A 23,099-nucleotide genomic window follows, 5' to 3' on the forward strand; every position below is an offset into this window, starting at 1 on the left:
ACACTCTGGAGAACATTTTACAGTACTACATAAACTGTACAAACTTTTCGCTCGTTTAACACAAGCTATTTATTTATTTATTTATATTTTTTTTAATGTAAAGTATTTATGTATTCTGCTTAGAGATACATGGATAGAAACGTGTTATTCTATGACCCAAAGGGCGTTACAATACTTCCTGAAAGCTTTGCTGAAAGATTTGATTTTTGGGCAAATTACAAGACATTGTTTAACCTGAGTGATTGCAGTGACATAATACACGTTTATTATGAGGGTCTTAATCAGCAATAATGGACTCTCGATTATTTTCTCAAAATACATATTTATAAATACAATAATAGTTATTCATTCATTCCATTTATATCAGTAGTAAGAAAACATGTACCTGATAACTTTAGTTAATGAAATGTTTTCCTCCATGATTCACAAAAACTGTTTGGAAAAGTTGATAAATGTAGTTATCTGCGGGAGTTTAAATATTGTTGCATTGTCTTTGCACACACAATACAGTAGCTAAGTTTATTTATATCCCGAGATTGGTTTAAATCGTCTGATTTCGCTTGCTGCTCCATACGAAGCTTTAGGGCCATAAGGTTTGTAAACTGGATAACGTACCAGATTTGAACGGCCACTTCTGTGTTATCCGCGAACCTGAAAATAACATTACACCGGTCTGGACACCAAGGAACGATTAAATGCAGACTGAGACAAACTGAACATGTTCACTGTTAACAGCAGATGGCACTGTACTTCCACTACTGGTTATCGGACAGACAATCAGAGTAAAAAAGATTTAAGCGTCGTAACAGCCGAACCCCACCCATAGCAACCGTCTGAGCTCCACCTCTTCAACGTAAAGCATCAGAGGATTGTCGCAATCCAACAAAAATAAAAATCTGAGAGAAGTCCGGTTAAAAAGTGTGATTTACGATAGCGTCAGTCACCTGAGGGGCAGGTTGGAGAGCAGGAGCAGCAGCTGCGTTTGTCCTGGAATGTGGTCGGGGGAGCAGAACAGTTTATACATTTGAAGGCTTCATTTCAGAGTTAATTTGTAATTCGTAGCAGTTTTGTCTGCAGGAGCACCCTGCCTTGTTAGGATGTAACTTTGCCTCTGGACTGTTTAAGACTGTTGTGTTGTTGGCAGTAGGAATAGCGTCCGGAATAATTCTGCATTATTTTAGTCTTGACGTTTATTCCGAAACAGGTCTATATATTTTATATTTATAAAGAAAGAAGCCACACCGATCCATCGACCATTAGCTGTTTAAAATAGTTCTGTGTACAGAACTGAAGCCGTAGCATCGAGGCGTTGATTTATTTACACACACACACATATAATGCAGTAAAGTTTTATACATCAAGATGAACGAAGTTTCAGCACAGATATGAATTTGGACAACGCAAGTTGGAGCTGACGGGGAAAGAAACGGGGATTTGGACTTTGGTATTATACCTGTTTATGGTTTTATCGATTTTTAAAAATATTTATTATTATTATTAGTATTATTATTATATAAACAGTGTTTACAGAGTTGAAAAAAATTCCATTCAGAATATCGTTTAAAAATAGTGTTTTTAAAAAAGGTCTATATCGTGTTTAAGTATCTGCAGTGGTTAGGCAAAATAACGTGTATGACCTACCGGGAATGGCATAATGATGTGATATATTACACAGGTAAATACATTTTTGGGGGTGAGAGGGGAAAGGGGCTTAACTATTTGAGCCATCGTTTTAAAACTAAAAAACAATCGGATTATTTGTCAGCAATCGGTAATTTCACTCATGTTGACATTCTGACCTTGGCATGCATGGCACATTTTTCTTCTCTCTTTTTGTGATGTTCGTGTAGTGATGAGCTGTCGCTGAATTTATTTCTTTTTCTACCAATAGGATATGAGAGATCCAAATCAAGATCATTTCAGGCAGTTCTATTCTTGAAACTTGCCAGTTTTTTACTACGTCATGTTGATATAATCAATGAAGGAAGCTATCCGGATATTAAAAATCAAGGACGAGCAAAATGGGGAAACAAACTGACTGATCGCACTGAATTGTGAAGGGGAAACAAACTGACTGATCGCACTGAATTGTGACTGCTGTTGTCCAACAAACAAAGAACGAGTCAATAACTATCTGTATTTATAGAGCTGGATTGCGCCACGCCGTTACTGGAGTTCAGCAGAACCGTTTTCAAATGATTAGAAGAGTGCTTGAAAAGCTTGCCTTGAATTAAGCGTTTTATACCACATAGATCACTCACACACCCACACAAACACAGACACACAGAAGATTGTTTTCCTCAGGATATTTCGTTTCCGGGTTGATGTGGTTCATGTTATCAAAATAATATCAGAAGAAAAAAAACATGAAGATTTCGGGATCCTGAAATTGCATTTCTAAATAAGGGTTAAGGAATGGCATCTACGGAAAGGCTATATGAGCTTTGGATGCTCTATTGTAATAAGGTACAGTATTCCATGTATTCCAGGTACATCCATTTTTTTGTTACTTATGCTGTTTAAATCTTGTGTATTTGCATTCTGACCTGTTTTATTTCCCAGTGCATCAGTGCAAATTGCATTAACTTCAAGGGACTGCATTGCTTATGATGTCTTTACCAGAAGCCTTGCTCTGAAGTCTGTTTTTTAGATACATGCTGTGGTAAATTGTGCAAAAATGACCCTCCTTGATAAGGGATCAGTCGAACAGGGCATGTTTGTTTGGAAGGATTAACAAGTTTTTTTAGTTATTATTCTTAAATACCAGTGTGAATAGATTGAAATGATTGCTTGAAAGGTCTACATTCTGACAATTCAGCCTTTGAGTTTGGAAATATTTCTGGTGTAAATTCCATGTTTAAAAATAAGAAATGTCAGAAATGTGGAACTTTGACCAAATCAATTATTATTTTTGGTCTAAAGTGTATGATATCAGTTAGCTTTGCTGCCACTTCTGTGTTTTTGTTTGTTTTTTTTTGTTTTATGTAACAAATGGCTATGGTATAAGAAACACAGGGACTTTTTACAGGGTAATCCATCCTCACTAAGCATGTTTTAAATGTGATCTGCAGGAGGAAAAATAATTCTGAGCTTAGGTTAAAATGTTCCGGCCTCACACCCACAGTTGACTATTGAGTAGTCCGATTTATTGCCAAAAATTCAGCAGAGCCCCAGTGTGTGTTAAAAGATGTCTGCCTCCTTGAAAAAACTGACCGCTTCCATTGTGGAAACATACATACATATTAAGTGTAGCAGGGAGCCATTCATTTGGCACAAAGCAGCATGGAATTTACTGCACATTCTCTCTGGACTCCAGATGCTGCCCCTTATAAATGATAGACTATCTTGCCGTCAATAATCCATCGCTCTGCAGCATTACCTGGCTGAATGCTTGTTTGTACCATGTGATCTGTTGAGGTGACACTTTCCTCACCTTGTTCTGAACAAAAACACATTCCACTGTTTTGGTAATTATTTTTGTTTTCATCCAATTAATTAAAAAATATTAAAAAATATTGCCTCTGAAATTGAAACATTTACCCAGGATATTTACAGGCAGTATAGTTTGATTTCAGATCCTTAGTACAGCTTGGCTGTTTTCTGTAGCCTAGTGACTAAATTCATTGTATGAAAGTCCATACTGACTTTGTGCAGGCACATTTCATTGGAGATGTTGCCTCAGGGCAAGGCTTGTTTGAATTAGATCAATCTAACCAACTGGCTTTAGTTTACTGTACATAATGCAGGTGCCCTCGGATTGGGGATTGAAATATTTGGACACCTACCTACAGCAGGGTGCAAACAGAAATCATGGGTAGATTGAACTACCAATAAAGCCTACTAGCTAATTAACCTGCTGTGTAGCAAATCTAATGTCAAGCTGAAGTACATGGCAGTACAGTACAGAACCTATTGCTACTGTATTGACAGTGTTCATGTTAATGAAATAAAAGCTCCTATAAGGCACAATATTGTCTACATGATTAAATTGAGAAGACTTAATGGATTCTTCTTTTGGAATTTCTTACGATGGAATTGTATTGTTCCCCCTGCGGCGATCCTTCTGGGCTTCTCACAGCAGTCTCCCTGTAGATGACTTTTGCACTGAGATACTGCAGATACTAATGCTATTTTATTTCTGTATTTCCTCAAACGTTAGTGGTCTGTGCATATAGTAAACACAACATATATTGGCAACTGGTCTGGACACACTGAATTATTGTTCTCCTGTAATCTGAGCTATTGCCTCCAAGGGCAAGCCATGGGAGGGAAACATTTAACCAAATGTTTATCTGTCTCTGTTTAAGGAGTAATCAGCTGGCTCTGCGATTTTCAAAGGGTCCCCTTTTTTACCAAAACAAGCAAACAAGTGTGTGCTTTGCATTTAAAAGGGCAGGCTCAATCAAAGCTGTTGGGTGTACTGGTAGTGTTTGAAGCTGCCTTGTAAGATCAGGTTGGTGTCACACAATCTTGTTACATTTTTTACTTTGATTCATGGGTTTAGTGACCGTATCACTCTGCTGTTTGTTTACATTACCTAAAACATTTTGAGCAACCGCAAAGCTACAGCATCCTTCAATAATGCTCAATTTTGTACTCTGGTATGAAACATAAAACTCCTGTTGCATATCATTTTGAGCCATTCCAGGTGTTACTATTAAGCATGTTCATTGTTTCTCATAACCACTGAACATCTGGACTTGGCTTTCAGATTTTATTAGAATACTGATTTGCTGTACATTCACCTTAAGTATGTGATCTACTGTACAATGTGAGTGCTTCCTATAAACTGCTAACTGTATAACAAACCCCATTTGCTGTAAAAAAAAAAAAAAAAAAAAAACAAACAAAAAAAAATAAAATGTAACCTGCCCACTTAGAAATACTTAATCATTCTGGAACTCTGCCAGACCTTTGAGGTGTCTTTAATTCCCTCCTACAGCATGTACATGTAGCCCTGGGAGCTGCTTTCCCACCCTGACTTGCTCCCTGCAGTTAAGCCACGTTGGTGTTGCGATGACAACATACATTTCTGATCAGACAGGCATATTTCCTTGCTGCTGCCTGCCAACAAAGCATGTCAGGTTTTAACTCTTCGTACTACGTGTTTGCTAACATTATTTACAAGTTCAGAGCATTGTGCTCCCAGATCAAAACAGATTTGCTTATGTAGCCTTGTACAGCTTTAAATACAGTTTAAAAAGCTTCAAATATATTGCCCCCTAGGTACGTTTTGAAGTGCTTTAATAAAATAATCGTGGCCCAGAAAGTTGAAAATGGCTTTCCTGTGAAGTGGAAGCCATTGTTTTTTAGTAGGGTTCAGGGGGACACATTTGAAATATACCTCTGGAAAACCTAACTTCATTGTTTCCGATTTAATTACAAAACTGTCTTCTTTTTCCAGTGTAGCAGTGGTGAGGTTTAACTAAGTTCAATCAAAGTTCATGTATTTTGAACTATAGCTTCATACAGTATCTTTGATGGGACAAATTAAGTAATAAAAACATCATTATATACGTAGGTGTTTGCATCGTACCCATTGCAAGCATGGGTAACCTGTTCAAATACCACAGATGTTCCAAGTTTAAAGAATTAATTCAGTAAACCCCAGCACAGAACATGTGCATTTTTGTCTGCTAGCATGACATACATGTTACTGTAAAAATAGCCAATATATAAATTTTTACAATCTAATTTATGATTTACACACAAAATTACTAAAATGGTGTTTTAATAAATTTTTACCCACTGCATGATTTAGGATTGCATTGTGCAGCTCCACAAATCACTTAATAATTTTTTTTTTAAGTGAACTATCATCTTTTCCAAAAGCTAATTTGATGAAACGTAGAGTTTTTACATTTATCGTTTTGCATGTCAAAAATCACAAATCAAATCAGCTTACAAGTACAATTAGTTTAGTCAGTCTGTTTCATGTTAATCATCGACCCACAAAGCGACATGCTGTATTCGCGTGTATGATATGAACACACTCAATACTAGGATTATTAATAATATTAATAATAATTATAATAATGTTTTTGCCTCTATTAAGCCGGATAATAGCAGCGTCAACATGTTGTAATGCAATTGCGAAGTTGCAAAGTCTACTACACTGTGGTTAAAAAAAAAAAAAAAAAAAACATACAACAGTAGGTAATCCATTCCAGAACGACTTGAATGGCTTACCCCTCGAGAGAGCTTGAGTACCCCCAGGGGTAAACATACCTGGTTTGAAAACCGCTGCTCTAGATCATGGTGATCTGCTTTTTTGTGACACTGATGGCTCTAATTTTGTATTTATTGCCATGGTTGAGTAGCTGCAGTATTAACTTGCCAATCAATCGTTAATTGCTGGACTGCAAGTGCAGTATGTAGTGCTTTTAGTCATGCACAAGCAACCTGGGTATCGCTATACTGTACGTTCATGTGAGGAAGTTTCACATGAATAACCTGTAGCTATCCAATGTGTCAAAGAAGGTATGTTTACTAGCATAGTAATGATCAGGCCCCACTTTGTGTCGTGTGTATGGATTAGACGGCAGGTGAGCCTTTGACTGGAATGCAGGGACGGGTCTTGGGCTGATATAATGATTGTTTTAGCTGCTAAATAGCGAACATTGATTGAAACTGAGTAGTGGAAATGTTTGACCTTTTTTCTGACTATTATACAGTGTGTCTGCAGCTAAAACTACCTGAGGGAAATGTACTGTAAACAGACTTGTAAAGTAGAGTGCACAGAAGACCAAACAATGGAAAAATGTAGTAATCATTCACCCATATTGTTGTGTGAAACTGAACAAGATGGCGGGACACAACGCTTGCAGTTGTGAGAATCGGCATTCCCTAATTTCCCTAACCCAATGTTCACAAGTCTGCCCTATCTAACTTTCTTGGCTTTCTTTTTTGTTTATAACTGAGTACAGTCTGGATTTTTACAGGAACATGAAAAAAAGAATCATTCAAGAATCCTGAAAATCAACCACTGTGGTATCTTAATCCTTTATCCACCTGATTGAAAACAACTGTCACTAACCTTTTTGCTTTGTAAAATTGGAATCTGAGTGCCGAAAAGGAAACTCTTGGGTTCAAGTCCACTGTTGTGTATGTGCCTGTTTTATTTGAACATGTCCCACATCATTACATTGCACTGTTTGAGGATAGAGTGTAACCAAGTGTCTTTAAAGGGACCAAAAAGATCACAAAACACCTGAGTTAAAGATTACATCTACAGTGTGACAATTCATATGCATTATGCTGTTACTTGGATGCCAGAGAAGGGCTGGTAATGAGACCTACAGTATTTTATGATGATTATGGCTGCATTATATGTAACTGATGAACACAACAATGCTCATATTCTGATTTGAAGAGGTTAAAGGCTCTTTTTTACTACCTGTGCATGGTTTTATGCAGTGCTGTTGCATTTACTGCACTTGACAGTGCCATAAGAGCAACAAAAAGCACTGGCACTGGATTTATTAAAAACCGATTCAATTGAAGGGGATGCTAGCTGAGATTTAATGTTGCTAAAGAAGTGTAGCCTATAAGGGATTATGAAGTGAATTCCTGCTGGGACTAACTGATACAGTACATTGTTTGTGACTGCCAGCATGTAGGCTGCATGAAGTGCACTATTTAGAGATACAGTCGGAAGCGTAGTTGTGTTTTATGCACGTCACTGTTGGATACAAGCTAATTCCATGGCATGGCAGACAGAATAAACTTGTGTAACTTCCTTTTATAACTTTTTGGAAATGAATTTAGTACTTTACATCTTGAGACAGTGTTGCAGGGTACAAAGGAAACTGCACCACTTAAAGTGTCTCGTGATTAGGGCCCTGTGAAATTTATGGGAGAACTAAAGCGACAGAACTAACCTGCAATTCAGTCCTAAACCTCCATATGTCTGTGTTGTCACTCCAGCTAACTGATCTAAAGAATAAGTAAAGAATCAACCCATTAAATTCTGGATAATTATAAAAATACACCCTAATTACAAGGGACAATTATGGCCGTTCTAGAAATTGATGCATTTAAAGAAAAAGCTTACCTCGAGACTTGCTGTTTTAGAACAATGAGATGCACCAACAAACTCAAAGTATTTCTTTGAGAGATTGCATGCAGCAATATCCACCTGGTGGTTTAACTTTACCTGATTGCAATGCATGGTAAGGGACTAGTGGATCTTATACAGTGGTTTGAAAGCCATGACGTTACAGTTCATCAAACGTATAATAAAGTTGCAGAATTAATAAATACATATCGAGCACTGGCACAAGAGTGGCACAGCACAGATTCCAGTATAAACAATGTGTTATAACTTTCCACAAAGTTTATGAACAATTGACGAGCAACTACAACCCTGATCAATACAGAATAAAACCATGTTATGTTCAAGGATTTTCAACCCACAACAAGTTGGTAGTTTGAATTAAAAAAAAAAAAAAAAAAAAAAAAAAAAAAAAAAAACTCCCATTAGATTCTATTCCAGGGTTTGATGCTTACTGGAAATCAGAAATGAAGATATATCAACTATATGCAAAATGAAATGGTAGTGGAATTTCTTTGACTGAATTTTTAGAGAAATGCAGAATAACTATTTCCCAATTTAGCAAGAAAGGCTAAAAGATATTTGTCAGTTGTTACCAATTCTGTGGATGCTGACTGAAGTGTTTCTTATGGACACATTTTCGCAGAACACCATCAATCCATGAACGGACTGGCTTAACCAACTGATGATGATTAATTTTAACTGGAATTTTAACTGAATGGATTTCTTTTTGTCTTTCAAACATCAGTAACACTTATGAACAATCTTTTTTGCACATTATATTCAAAGAACAAAACAAAACCAATAAAAACAAGACAAATAATAAAAAAACTGAAGAAAACACAGCTAGCATTTGTTGCAGAATCTATCAAATGTCCAGATTCCAATAAATTGACATATAAACTATACTGCTCAGAGATTTGTGCGAGAAAAAAAAAAATACAGTATCTCCCCTTCTGTTGACAAATTACATATTTGTGCCCGATGAGATCCAGATATGGAGGAAATGTAATTTGAATTTTTTTAACAAATGATTTGAGTAAAGGTTTACTGGCAAATTAAAACCTAAAAAATTACACTTATGAGTTATCTGAAATAATGTTGAAAAAAATGCCCTTTTAAAATCCTGTTATAAGTAACCACAGGGATGTAAGCCCACCTTGAATCCTGTTTTGAAGTATGCAAAAAAAACATTCGGGAAATTCTGTAGCCATGTGACAAAAAGTTTTGTGGTCTGACAAAACTAAAATGGAACTTTTTGGGCTAAATGCAAAGCGTTATGTTTGGCGCAAACCTAACACAGTGCATCACCCAAAGAACACCATTATGGTATGTTTCTCATTGGCAGGGACTGGGGCACTTGTAGGGATAGAAGGGAAAATGAATGGAGCAAAGTACAGAGAAGTCCTTGAGGAAAACCTGCTGCTCTCTGCAAGAAAGCTGAAACTGGAATGGAAGTTCACCTTTCAGAATGATAATGACCCAAAGCTCACAGTTAAAGCTACACTGGAGTGGCTAAGGAACAAAAAGGTAAATGTTCTTGAGTGGCCCAGTCAGAGCCCGACCTAAATCCAATCGAAAATTTGTGGCATGACTTGAAGATTGCTGTCCATCAGGACTCCCCAAAGAACTTGACAGAGCATGAACAGTTTTGTAAAGAAGAATGGTCAAATATTGCCAAATCTAGGTGTGCAAAGTTGGAAGAGACCTATCCCAACAGAACCACAGCTATAATTGCTGCCAAAGGTGCTTCCACCAAGTATTAACTCAGGGTGGTGGAGACTTATTCAGTTATGATCTTTCAGTTTTGTATTTTTAATATATAATTTTTTTCTAAAACTTTTTTCCCCTTAACATTGTGGAGTATGGTTTGTAGATAAGTGGAAAAAATTCCTCATTTAAATGCATGAAAATCTGAGGCACAGAACAAACAACGTGAAAAAATTGAAGGGGGTGTAGACTTTCTATAGGCACTGTATATCGACATTGTGTGGCTAGAGGACTAAATTGCAGGTTAAAAACGCAGGGCCCCACTCATGATCGAATAAAGGGCATGGTCTCAAGCGCAGCTGTTGGTTAGTTGACTGTACAGTGGATAGTAGGAAATATTTTAACAAAGTTTAAATGGGAATTAGGAATCAAGGACAATGAGGGCGTTTGTCTTTTAATGGACCGCAAAAGCCCTAGAAGACAACAACTGATTGCTTAATGTGTGGTCAGTTGTGTTACAGTACAGTATCAAATGCAGATAAATTACCAGAGATAATCCACCCTCCTTTATTTCTTTATATTTACAGAGCATAGCAGTCTTTGACCTGTGTTTAGAGCCCGGCTGCAGATTGGGTACTAGACTGTATATGCTACTGGCAGCAGCCTCAATTTAATATTAAAATGAGATGATCTGTCTGCGTTCATCAAGGAGTGTACTCTATCAGTCCTGTGCATAGTTACATATGTTTGGTAAAGACGTTTCTTTTTCACAGCATAGACTGAAAGCGGGTACCAACAGTTTTTCCATTTACTTTTGAGTAACAAGTTTTATATTGGCTCTCCTGGCTCAAGATATTTTGAAAACACAACCAGAATAACAGCTCTCTGCATTTTTAAAAGCATGTGATATATAGTACAAACTTCAGAGGGATAAAGGTTTAGTTTATTGGTCCCCTTAATTACGTTAAACCTAAAGATTATATACCAGGACATTCAATTTAGAACATTTTACCCTGGCCTGTATTCACTGCGCATGCAAAAATGTAAGATTGACTTGGGGGGCAGGTCCCTTCATAGTTCCCCAGATTCTGATTCAGATGCTCTTAACTAAAGGAATGTGGTTTCACATTATGGTGCTTTAAAATGTTCTAAACCATTAAAGAATGTACAGTAACAAGGATTATGTAAGCGTAAATTTAAATATCATTGTAGGTCATTGCAGCTTTAAAATATCTAGAAGCACATGGAATGAGCATCTCTTTCAATGGCCTTTGCTACTGAACAGCCTCTTCATTTCAGTTGTCTAAGCCTGTAAACAGCAAAGGTTTATTTTCAAAATGTTTTCCTACAGTACTTGCTGCCCGTGCCCAGTTTTTTATCATTTGAATGTAAGAAAATATAGCAGGGTGATTTTCTCATGTGTGAATGAGGATGGGAGGCATTGTCATCACTAGTTATGTGTGCCTTAATTCAGTTACAATAATCTAATCTGGAGTCAGAGCACACAGCATCCTTTGGTAAGCAAGTAAAATATTAAATATTTGATTTTAAATTAAACATTTAAGCACAAATCAACACGTTTTGCAGATTGGCTTGTCAGATGTAATATAGTATTTCTGAAAAGCTGACAATGATAGTAGCATCATCTAATGTCAATTTTAGTGTATGATTTCATACTGTAGGGCTTGTTTTTTTGTGTGGTTTTCAAAAGTCTGTTCTTGCTTGGATGTGTTTCTGTCATTCTCTCCTAATGCAAAACAGGTCTTGTGTGGGAAGCCTGATATAATGGGATCTAGCTCCACAGTAAGATGCAAGGATTGAAGGCTAAGTCCTGGGCACACAGGGTAGGTCCCCAGGCAAAATTACCACTTTAGGCTAAATTTGGAAGACGTTTTGCAGTATGGATGAACTGTAGTTCTGTTCAGTGCATTAGTTGTGAATTAACACTAGTAATTAATATTAACTTACAATTTAGTAGCACTTTAATAAATTGAAACTTCATGGAATCTTTATTGTTGGTAAAAAAAAAAGTCTTGTATTGTCCCCATATTTCATTTGTCTACATATTTGGATAATTTGATGTTCGATAGGTCGGTCTTGTAGATTATGACTACTTGGTTTGCATGTTTTCTAGACTGATTGGAAGCACAATTAAACAGGGATGAAAATAAAACCCACACTAGCCTCTACAGGTCAAACAAGGTTTAAATGTGTTTACATATAAGTGATTTAGAGAAAGCGCTTTGCCTGTGAAGTTGCATTTTTGTGTTTTGGGATTATTATTGTTGATACTAGTTAATCATGGACAGGATATTTATAAATGAACATAAGTAATACTATGCAGTAGACTGAGCGCTTCTGAAAAATGCCATGCACCCCTGCGGAACCTCTGGGACCGTGTAAACCATATTTTTACCAAAACATTTAAATAAAATACAGATTTTAAAAGATATTCTGTTTTTTATTCTGTTTTGTAAAATTATTTTTGACATCTGTATTTATTGCATGAACAGTGATCTTCTATAATTTGAATTCAGTTAAAACTTACTTTCTTATCGTTGCAGTGAGAGACATTCCACTATCCCATCTGATCCACATACATCAGTTTTCAACTGGGGGTCCCTCTTCAAAACTGCTCTGTAAAAGGGGTCCCCCAACAAAAACAAAACAAAGTTGGTAGATCTTGGTCTCTAGACTGCAGCACAACACACATTTCACCCGGGTACAGTGCCCCCGGTGATATTTCAGAAGTCGATAATTCACACATTTGGTAAATTTACAGTTGTGTTGGCTTGACGGTAAAATACAGTACAAGTACTATATTTTATAATATAAAGCCCCTTCACTAATTCACTTAGTCCGTAAGCCCTATAAAGCGGGAACACTGAACAAATATGCATGCTACATTACCCCTGGGGGAACAGAAGCACATACTTTACTGCTGTGCACAGTTATGAAGGGATGCACTTGGCTGCACATAGACTGGCTCTGCTATCAGACACCTTGTCTTTGTAGCATTGTTTACTCTGGAGGAGAGCTTGTATTGCTACTGCATGTCATATTGAAACTGCCTAGAGTCTGTCGTAATGTAATGTGATGGCATTGAGTGTAGCAGCTTTCCCTCAACATGTTTAATGAAGCAGGGCAAGAAAGTTGCCATGGCAGCTTAAATGCTTGCAAGCAGCTTAGTGCAGCTGGATTCGAATTGACTTGCACTGTTCAGAGTGACTGAGGACAAGAATCTGTGGGAATGCGGTCTCTTCTGTATCGCCTTTTGTTTTGCCCCAGCTCCTGGTACACGAACACTATACAGTACATTCCAAAATATTTTGGTATTCCTTTGAAAGTATTTATGCAAAACACTGAGTCTGCGGTGACTGTGTTTATAGTTAAACATACAAATATGTTTTGTTTTGGAGAACTAAGCTTAGTAAATAACAAAACAGTACTTTTGTGATGTAACCGATTGTTGCACATGCACTCGGTCTGCTATGTGACACATTGTCATAGTAGTGGTGTATCTGTACACTTTGGCCACTAGATAAGTATCATAATATTAAGCTCATAGTTGTGTCCTGGTACATGTTATGGTGCTGATGGGATACTAATACTGTAGGTCATTGATTAAATGTGAGAGAGAGGAACTATAGATGGTAAATCGTATGCAATTCGTACTGACACATTAATAAAATGTTTATTTGTAGATAGATACTTTATTCCGCAGAGTTAAACAATTTTATACAGTAATATAAGAATATATTCTAGAGTACTGTAATAGCAGGTTGAAGGCATTATATGTTATTTTATCCTTGACAATACTGCAGTGTATTTGCTTAATGAGGTCCTATGATACTGGGCTATAATACTGATAAATACAATATCAGAAGTGGAAGACAAATCCCTTTTAATGACCATGATATCTTATATTCAGTTCCCAAATACACACAAGATGATGCAATTGTAAAATAACTGCTCATCAAGGGCATTGATAACTGCCATCACATTGAAGGCATGTAACAACAGTATTGGCTAATTAATCTGCTTTGTTCTGTTTAATATTTAATCTGAATCTGTGTTTTCTGTGGCTTTTCGCAAGATCCTGTGAGCTGGTTGAGGACTTTATTATTATTATTATTATTATTATTATTATTATTATTGTTATTAAGAGGTGCTGTTTGGAAAGTCCAGGACATTAACCAGACACAAAATCAACATTACTCAACAGATTAGATGATTTAAAAAGAATTCGGGAGACTGTTGTGCCATGGCCGTGTCTGTCAGCGCATATCCTGTTAACGATTGGGCCTTTGCAAGTGCAAGAGCCATGAAAGGAACTATTCTGTTGTACACATTACACGTGCTGGTGCAACACAGCCAGAGGTTTTAGAAGTGAAGTAATGGAATTCATTCAGCATTGAAACTGACTTTAAGAACAGTACTAGCCTGGGGCTCTCTCTCAAGTTGTGGTTGTTTTTTTTTTTCTTCTTTTAATCAATTTTATTTAATGGGGCTGTTTTGTATCTAATACTAAGATGTGTTTTTGGTAATATGGAGAGCACATTTAGGTTGTACCCTTAGGCCTTACGGTTTCTCGGTTTTTGGGAGCTGTTTAGGTATTTGTTACTGCATACGCCTATGTTAATACCAGCTCTACAGTACTGAGGGTGTTTCCTGTATGATATAGGTATGCATGATAGACCATGTGGGGTTGATTCATTGCCATGTAATAATATGGTAATAACTAACTATCAATGGTCCTAGCCTTACATAGTAATTACTTTTTACCAATTTACCAAGACGTTACCATATAATTAAATCAGTTAAGAGTAGTTCCACAGCAGTTACCATGGAACCATTGGTAAGTATCCAGTTATTGCAATGTAATTACATGGCTACTGTGTTTGTGCCCTGTAATCTAAAGTACTATCTCCTTTTTAATTACACTGTGTTGCAGTATAGATTATACACCTTAAAGATGTAATATAAAACCACTTACTCCTACAAATAACAGGAGCATACCCTTTTTTAACTAGGATAGAAATTGTGGTAAACTACTATGAAGGGCAGAGGAAGCCCGGGTTCCGTATACAAAAGCTGTGTTTGCAAACAGGACTGTCAATGAGGTGTCTAATAAAGTAGAGAGCATATCGGGTAAACGTGCAATAATAAAATGTTAAAGTATACAACTCTATATGAAGGAGACAAATGTTTCAGCTAGTGATTCAACACCAGTAAACTACCCTTGTGTGTGCTCATTTCTATTTGGACAATTTGATGTTATCATTCTTACTGTGGCACAGCCAGGCTTTCACTTTTTTGTGTGTAATTTGCTATAGAATCAATACCCAGTTAACCTCTGTGGTTGCTGTGGCATGCTCTTCCTTCTTCATTGTGCTGATGACTGGTTCCTTGCAGCACTGAATGTATGTTCGGATCTGATTGAAAAGACTGCGTTGACTGCCCACTGCTGAACCAGGCCACCTCTCTGCATGTGTCTATCAACTTTCATGGCAAAAATACATTGAAGTAAAACTTCCTGCACTGCAAGAATTCTCTAGTATACCCAATAAGTATGCTGACATGTGTGAATGGTGCCAAATCAGTTTCTACCAGAGCAGATTTACGCTACAAAAAGAAGCTGAAGGATCCAGTCTCCAAGCTACTGAGCGAGAACAGCAGCGTGCCTATTATACCTGTTGACAAGCTGGGGGATGGTAGGTCAACTCAGGCCGGAGCTATTCATGGGTGCTACTGTAACAAAGAACATTACTGCAGAGATCTGGCAGCCTGCGGACATTAAATATTAAAAACACTCTAGTGATGATCTTACAAACTGCCCCTCCTTTTACAATGCTTCTTTTTATCTTTACTTTTCAAAGACAGGTTATTTGTCAGGAAGTCCGCACATCCAAGACGCTGTGGAATTCACTGCTCGATCTTGCAGCATGTTGTACAATATAGTGTATTGGCATAATTCAGGTTGCTGGAATTTTATATTTTCTGTGCAGATGTCTAGACATACTAACGTATATAAAAACAAAAAAGCATTTTGTTGTCTAGGTACCAGTTTCAAAGCCCAAAACATTAACTGCAGGGTTATTTAAAGATCTTTTATATGGCTGATCCCTTTATAAAAACTTGGCAGCTCAGGTTATGTGAAATGTTCTGGACTAAAAATATATCAACAAAAAAGTTTGCTATTATTCAGGGCTTTTTTTTCAGGGTTGGGTCACTGGAAGGATATATAATTTTTTTTCATGCAGACAGATCATATGAAAGTTCTGTTTTTAATTAACAGGAAACATCTTTATCACCCATTATTAGTTTTATCACAAGATGTCTTGGTGATATGCAAAGTGCCATCTTGTCACATTCCTGGCACCTGGTTTATTTTTGTGGCTGATCAAGTCGAGGAATTGAATTTGGTCTTTTTTTTTTCTTACAGTCCAAACTAAGGAAGACTTGGTTAATAACACAGAACTACATATCCTTCAGGGCTATTTAATAGCATTGTAGAGGTCTGATCCCTCAGCCAGGGTGCAGATCGGTTTCCAGTCATGAGCCTTTTTCACATACTGATATAAATGGTAACTTACTGTAAGCAGGGGTGATAATGAAAAGAGAACCTCTGATCCAGAGAGGAGCCGCTTGATCCAGCACAGAAACTGCAGCTGAGACAATTGCACAGTCCAGAATGCCCTTATGAAAAGCCCTGACATTTGTGCAAGTTGGTGCTTGTTAACATTTGAACTCAAAAAGATATTGTATGACCACCAACATTTTATTGTAACTAGGTTAGGTGATTGCTTGGTGGCTTTTGCAGGTGGGTACAATAGGTTTTTGTTTGTTTTTTGAGAACTGATTGCTGCATGCTGTACGCCACCTCTCTCAATGTCTTTGGGCTAAATTCCAGTATCTTGAGAAGACATCACCTTTTGTTATTTCAAACATACAAAACTTTTTATGACAGCTTTCCAGTCACAAGACATGTATTTTATTGTGCTGGTTTATCACTTTCTACAGAATCTGCACTACAACCACACGATGATAGGTAAAAAAACAAAAAAACATGTTTTTTAGGTTGTTACCATCAGTAAGGTTTTGTACCAGATGAATAACTCTGCTTTTTCCATGTTTTTATAACAGTTTTTATAGCATTTTTCACTGCAGTTAACCCTTTCTGATAACCAGTAATGAATGAACAAGGTTATTATACGGGTCACTTAAAGGTGTTGTGTCCTGTTTTGGTTTTTAAAGAGGTTGGTTTTCAGAAAGTTATACAGTATATGAGACAACAGCAAAAACATCATATTCACCTTTGCTTCCTTAGCTAACAAATAACCAAGCTTCCACTACAGATGACAATCATACCTTTGCTGAAGTCGATGGAGAGAAAGTAGTAATAGTAGGACACTGCAGCTTTAATATGTAAAATGCAGGACACTGAATCCTGATTTACAGTAATCCCCACTCTGCCAGGTTATGACTCTTCAAAGAGTTTATAATGAGAATAACATCTGTTGCTATAAGCCGGATAATTACACTTACACACAAACACTTAAAGTCTGGGACTTGCTGATCATTGTCTTTTTTAATATGAAACCTTTTATTTGTGTTAAACTGACACCATGTTTTTCACTTCTATGGCAAACTTTCTCTTGACAGACAATGAAATATCTTATGCATTTCAGGGATTCGTTTTAATACAGATGTACTTGTCTCTAAATCCTTTAACACTAGAACCGCCGGGTTTATGTTACTACCTAGAACCGCCAGCAGCAGTGATTTTGTCTCAAAATGACTGCCTTGGCGGTTCTAGTGTTAAGTGCTTCTACTTTTTCTAAATCTAATTTTCATTATAATCCATAACATTAACAACTGCAATTATGTTGACTTGAGCTTGAGAATTAGTTTTCAATACTTTGAAGGAAACCATACATGTAAACCTTACAGATTATTTTTGCTGTTTTTCGTTCATTGCAGAATGATCCTGACTACCTTAAACTTTGGTTGGAGATATTCATCAGCTCCTATGAAAAATGTCTGGATGTGGATTTCGAAAAGCCTCCAACGAGGTACAGTGTGATTTTAATACTTCACAAAACAAGCTGTCTGCTCTACTTCTGTGCAGTTACTTTTACCTTGCATGCTTAGAGCTGTGTTTGTTGTGCTTCCTTTGCTGTCAGGAAAGTCTTTTCGGTTAGGCTTTTTTTTTTCTGGAAACATTTTGTTTTGACAGGAATCCAAGTTAACATTTTGAATCAGATGTGGGAGCAATCTGTAGCATTGAATTAATCTGTCTCTGTGCCTCAATTTGATAAAATGGCTTTCGTGCTGATAACACAGATTAATGACTGTGTTTAGTTTTATAATTGCGCTGTCATCTTATGTAATGCTAAGCGGCCCCCAATATGTCTTTTGTCTTTTGAACTTGGCAATTATTGAAATGGCTAAAACGATTTACATCAAACAAATTCACTGCCTCTTCTCTGCAACTTAAATGTTTTTGTCTGGAGTTATAGCATGCTGTTGGCATTGCTTTTGAAAAAAGTCAACTTTGTTTACAATAAAATAAAATAAAATGTTGCACTAGTAGCAAATGTTATGCTCAAAGCTGTCTCGGTGGAATCTTAACGCACTCACGAAGGAACGAGCTTCTGAGGTTTTACAGGCACTGGCTTTTTGATGCAGACACTAACATTCTCAAACACCAATGTCCCGTGCTTTTCTTTTATATTGTTGAATGCTGTAATTTAGCCAGGGAGCAGCACCGAGATGTCGCAAGCTGCACCATCCAGTTTCATCTATTCTTCTTAAATTAAAATAAAATGACAAAAAAATAAACAGGACGTACAGCATGTATACATTTCCTAGATCAAGTTGTTTGACCAGTGAGGTAGCTGGGATTAAAGCGTCTGAATCAAGTGCAAATGTAATGTTATAATCAGCTGAAGTATTAGGCACTGAACCTTCTGCGTGTGGATTAGCTGGCAGATTAAAGTGTATTGCGTAACGGTAAAAATGCCAGCACAAAAAAAGCTGCTCTTGGATTAAGATGCACAAAATTCTGATTTCAAGCATAGCATTTGTATTAGACACTCTGTTTCTACACACATTTACAGCTCTTTTCACAGCTGTTATCATATGACAGAGGCAAAACTCCCAGGCACGGTAGTCTTGGCATCGTCTGTTATACCACACTATCGCAAGGAGTATTTTAGGATTTCTCATGAATCTATCCTGGCAAACTCAGATTAGATTCCCAGGGTCTGATCTGGTTTGTGGGCATTTAATATCCATTGTAGTTGGGGACTGAGAACTATATAATAAACCCTCACGGTCTCATATAGGATACCAGGTTTTAAAGGAGGAAAAGGCTTGTGTCTCTACAGATAAGAATAAACTGGTGTCACAAAGACAGTAGAGTGGTGACATCAGAATAAGGAAGTAATACAGAGACTTGATGAAATGATATGATGAAGGCGCTTACTTGCGCCGGTTTATTTCAAATAGAAATGTTGTACAAAACAGAAAACACAGACTGAACAAACAAAACAACGCGTTGGCCAAAGTAAATAGAGAGACAAACAAAGTGGAACAACAGAAAAACAATGTACCGTGCTGGATCTTCCAGCATGAAATACCAATTGTTATTTAAATATATAACTCTCCTTCTCTCTCACCTGTTCTCCACTCACGAACAGACAACCCAAGTGGGTGAAAACATGCTGCTTTTATGCAGCTGTACCAAGACTCGATTGCTAATCAATCATTCAGCTGGAGTGTCAGTACAACTGCACATGAATTAATTTAGTGTAATTTCCAGTGCTCACATATCATTACATTTTACCTGCACGTGAAGTGCTGTGCAATATACATTTTAAATCACTCGTGTTACACAGACCCATTTATATCCCGTGTACCAGTGACCTACACCAACATTAACACACAACACGCAACATATAAACATAAATATGCACAGGGTGGGCACTCTGCCACAACTGGTCACAGAGGAAAAGTAGAACTCTGGAAAACTGTAGTAAAAAGAAACAAGAAAATGTGTTTATTGTTGTATTGAACTTGATTTATAGGACACAGTAGCTTAAATATAATGGTTCAAAATGGTGAAAGTTTGCCATAGTAAAAGCATAGCAAGGTGTAATAAAGTCTAGTGAAAGCATAGGTAAACATTGTAAAGAATATATGGTAAACCACATAAACATGGCAAATACGTATTATAACCATAGAAAAAAAACATTGTAAAACTTCAGAAATACCTTTTTTATTAGGGACCTTCCATTAAGAGACAGTGCTACTACTGTCTGTTGTATGGAACTTGGTATATATTCACACTTTAACTATAGTGCACAAAAAAGAAAACCAGCTGTGTTTTTAATATTCAGTTCACAATTGATCTGCGCATATTGATTTTGGAGTCGTTGCCTTAAGCAACCCAATTGCTCATTGTAACGATTGGGTGGTTTTGCTAAAACTTTCCACAGAACTTCGCTGTAACTGTCGCCAATGATAATCCACTAGTATGGCATGCAGTAATCCTTAACTGTAAGCAGAATTTGCTTTATATTTTTAGGCCTGCATTTTTTTGATTTGCTCTTAAGTGCACAATACAAAGTAGTCAAGGATTGTCACGCCTATATTGATACAAATTGTGAGCTTTGTATTAAAACGTCATACATAACTTCCAAATGTTCAATCGGAATTCTATAAGAAACTAGCTAAGTCTAGTTGCTAAATGTTTCTGCAGGTGCCTTCAGTGAAGAAGTTTTACCTTTTGCACTGTACAAAGACTCACTCAAAGAAACCTGTTTTTTCCCCAATGTCTTTGTTTTGAAGGCTGGATGAAGTCCCTCCAGTGATGTCTCTGCTGCCTGATAACATCCTGCAGGTCCTGAGGCACCAGCTCCTGCAGTGTGTTCAGAAAGTGTCTGATGGCTTGGAGGAGGAACAGCAGACCCTCTCCCTGCTGCTGGTGAAGTTCTTGATCATTGTCTGCAGGTAACAGCCTCCAGAGGCAGTCTGCTGGGTGTGCTGTCACTTCGAGCACTACTTTGGTTCTTTATCAAAGAACCAGGGAGAGGCTAACAGGGAGATATATAGATGGTTCAAACCCTAAAGTGCATAGTTTGTGTACTGGCTTACAGTGTGATGCCTTTAGACAACTTCAATCAAGAATAATCACACAGACCAGAACAAACGGCCACCTCTAAAAGTCCTAAAGTATCTGATATATCGGTCTCTAAAGCTACAATATAATTCCTATCCCTATAGCAATGCTTCAATGTAAGTGACATATAAATTCAAAATTATGCTTACCTCCCAAAATATGAAAGTTTTGTGTTGAATATAAGTATAAACAGGCAGAGGCTTCTGAAAACAGCCAAACAGCTTTTTCAGAGATCTTCAGAGAATGGACCAAACAGCTCATGTTACCAAGTTGAACGATACTTGACTGTAATCTTGCCTTGACTTTTATAGAACTTTTCCTGTGCTTCATCCGTCAGAAGAGTTGATTTGAAAATAGAAGTTAGTTAGAAGTTAGTGTTTTTTGCGATTCCAAACTCCGTTGTAGATTTCAACAAAGGTGTTTTATTCATTCAATACAGCAGTGGAGCATTCAGTTTTCCCTCAGCACAGGTCATAACGGAATCAACAAGACAATGTTGGGATTTAATACACAGTACCAGTCAAAAGTTTGAGTACACTTGCTGGAAACTAGGTTTTTTTCATAATTGACAATGTTTTAAATTGTATACGTTTCTGTACGTTTCTGAAAACACATGTTACAATATACAAAACAAAAGGAGTATCAAAGCAATGTTCAAGAAAATTGAAAATTGTCTCTAAATCTTGGATTCCTCAAAATAGCCACCCTTTGCCTTAATAACAGCCTCACAAACGCAAGGCATTCGTTTAACAAGTTTCAGCAGGAAATCACCCGACATGTCTTCCCAACTCTTCTGCAGCAATTACCAGAGGTGTTGGGCACTTGTGGGTAGCTTTGCTTTGACTCTTCTGTCCAGTTCGTCCCATACAAGTTCTAAGGGATTGAGAACTGGAGATTGAGTTGTCCCTCACTTTCCTTCTTCACCAGATAGTTCTTGCACAACTTTGTGGTGTGTTTCGGGTCATTGTCTTGCTGAAGAATGAAAGACTGCCCAACTAGCCATAATCCTGATGGAATGGCTTGCCTCTGAAGTATGCTATGATAGCCATGCTGGTTGAGCTTGCCATGGACTTGGTGAAGATCACCAACTCTGTCACTAGCAAAGCAACCCCAGACCATGACACTGGCTCATCCATACTTGACAGTTGGAACCATGTACCTCTCCCTCTTTACGTCTTGCAAATACTCGGCGGTTGGACCCAAATATTTCAAATTTTGACTCATCGGTCCAGAAGACCGACTTCCACTCCTCAAACGTACAGTTTCTGTTTTTTTTGGCCTAGGCAAGTCTCTTCCTCTTAGTCTGCACTGTTAACAATGGTTTCTTTGCAGCAATTCTTCCAGTTAGGCCAGCTTCACGCAATATCCTCTGAACAGTTGATGTTGAAACATCTGTACTTCTAGTAGCATTTAGCTGAGCTTGTATTTCAGGGGCAGTTAATCGCTAGTTTCGCAGATTAGTGATTCGAAGATTCGAATGAACTTGCTCTCAGATTCTGAGGTCACCCTTGGCCTGCCTGACCTTGTTCGGTCCTCATGAGTGCCAGTTTCTTCAAATCGTTTGATGGTCTTGGCCACAGCAGTTACAGACACTTGCAAAGTTCTTGCGATTTGTCTTAAAGATTGACCTTCATTTCTTAAAGTAATTACAGACTGTCTTTTTTCTGTGCTTAAATGAGCATATTTTGCCATTTTCTGCTATATTATATTCAGGAATGACAAACTTGTGCCTATGCTACCTATATTTATAGTAATCATGGACCCTCACCTGTTAACACTAATTGATAACAAAAGGTTAATTAGGTAACATGCTAGTTAACTCAGAGAACATCTAACAAAGACACTTTTATACTTAGGCCAGTGTTCTAACATCATGTTATACACATTTCAGACTTTTAACTGACTTGGGCTTCAGACTAAAATCCCCTTGCTTTGGGTGACCATTTCATTGAAATTGACAAGATTCACATTTTCATTTAAGAATTAAATTTTAGAATGCAATTCACTTATGATTATCAGCTTATATAAGTACACTTATCATATAATGAAATATTAAGTGTCTATAGACAAGTTTACAGTTAAAAGCATAGATAATCATGAAAAACCTGGTTTCAAGCAGGTGTACTCAAACTTTTGACTGGTACTGTAGCT

General features: G+C 37.2%; 1 protein-coding gene across 3 annotated transcripts in view; it reads left to right on the plus strand.

Annotated features, from left to right (window-relative positions):
* The first annotated feature begins 943 nt into the window (after nucleotides 1–943).
* nbeal1 (neurobeachin-like 1) overlaps nucleotides 944–23,099 on the plus strand; it is a 77,689-nt gene continuing 55,533 nt past the window's right edge. For 2 of the 3 annotated variants that reach the window (XM_041262921.1, XM_041262923.1), the window contains exons 1-4: nucleotides 944–1,444; nucleotides 1,892–2,466; nucleotides 17,747–17,838; nucleotides 20,618–20,779. In XM_041262921.1, coding sequence (XP_041118855.1) covers nucleotides 2,416–2,466; nucleotides 17,747–17,838; nucleotides 20,618–20,779 — 305 coding nt within the window. In that variant the 5' untranslated portion in view covers nucleotides 944–1,444; nucleotides 1,892–2,415. Of the gene's footprint in view, nucleotides 1,445–1,497; nucleotides 1,676–1,891; nucleotides 2,467–17,746; nucleotides 17,839–20,617; nucleotides 20,780–23,099 lie in introns of those variants that run through there. The other variant, XM_041262922.1, reaches the window with a different exon arrangement.

Source organism: Polyodon spathula, chromosome 11 (assembly GCF_017654505.1).
Source record: "Polyodon spathula isolate WHYD16114869_AA chromosome 11, ASM1765450v1, whole genome shotgun sequence".
Lineage (NCBI taxonomy): Eukaryota > Metazoa > Chordata > Actinopteri > Acipenseriformes > Polyodontidae > Polyodon > Polyodon spathula.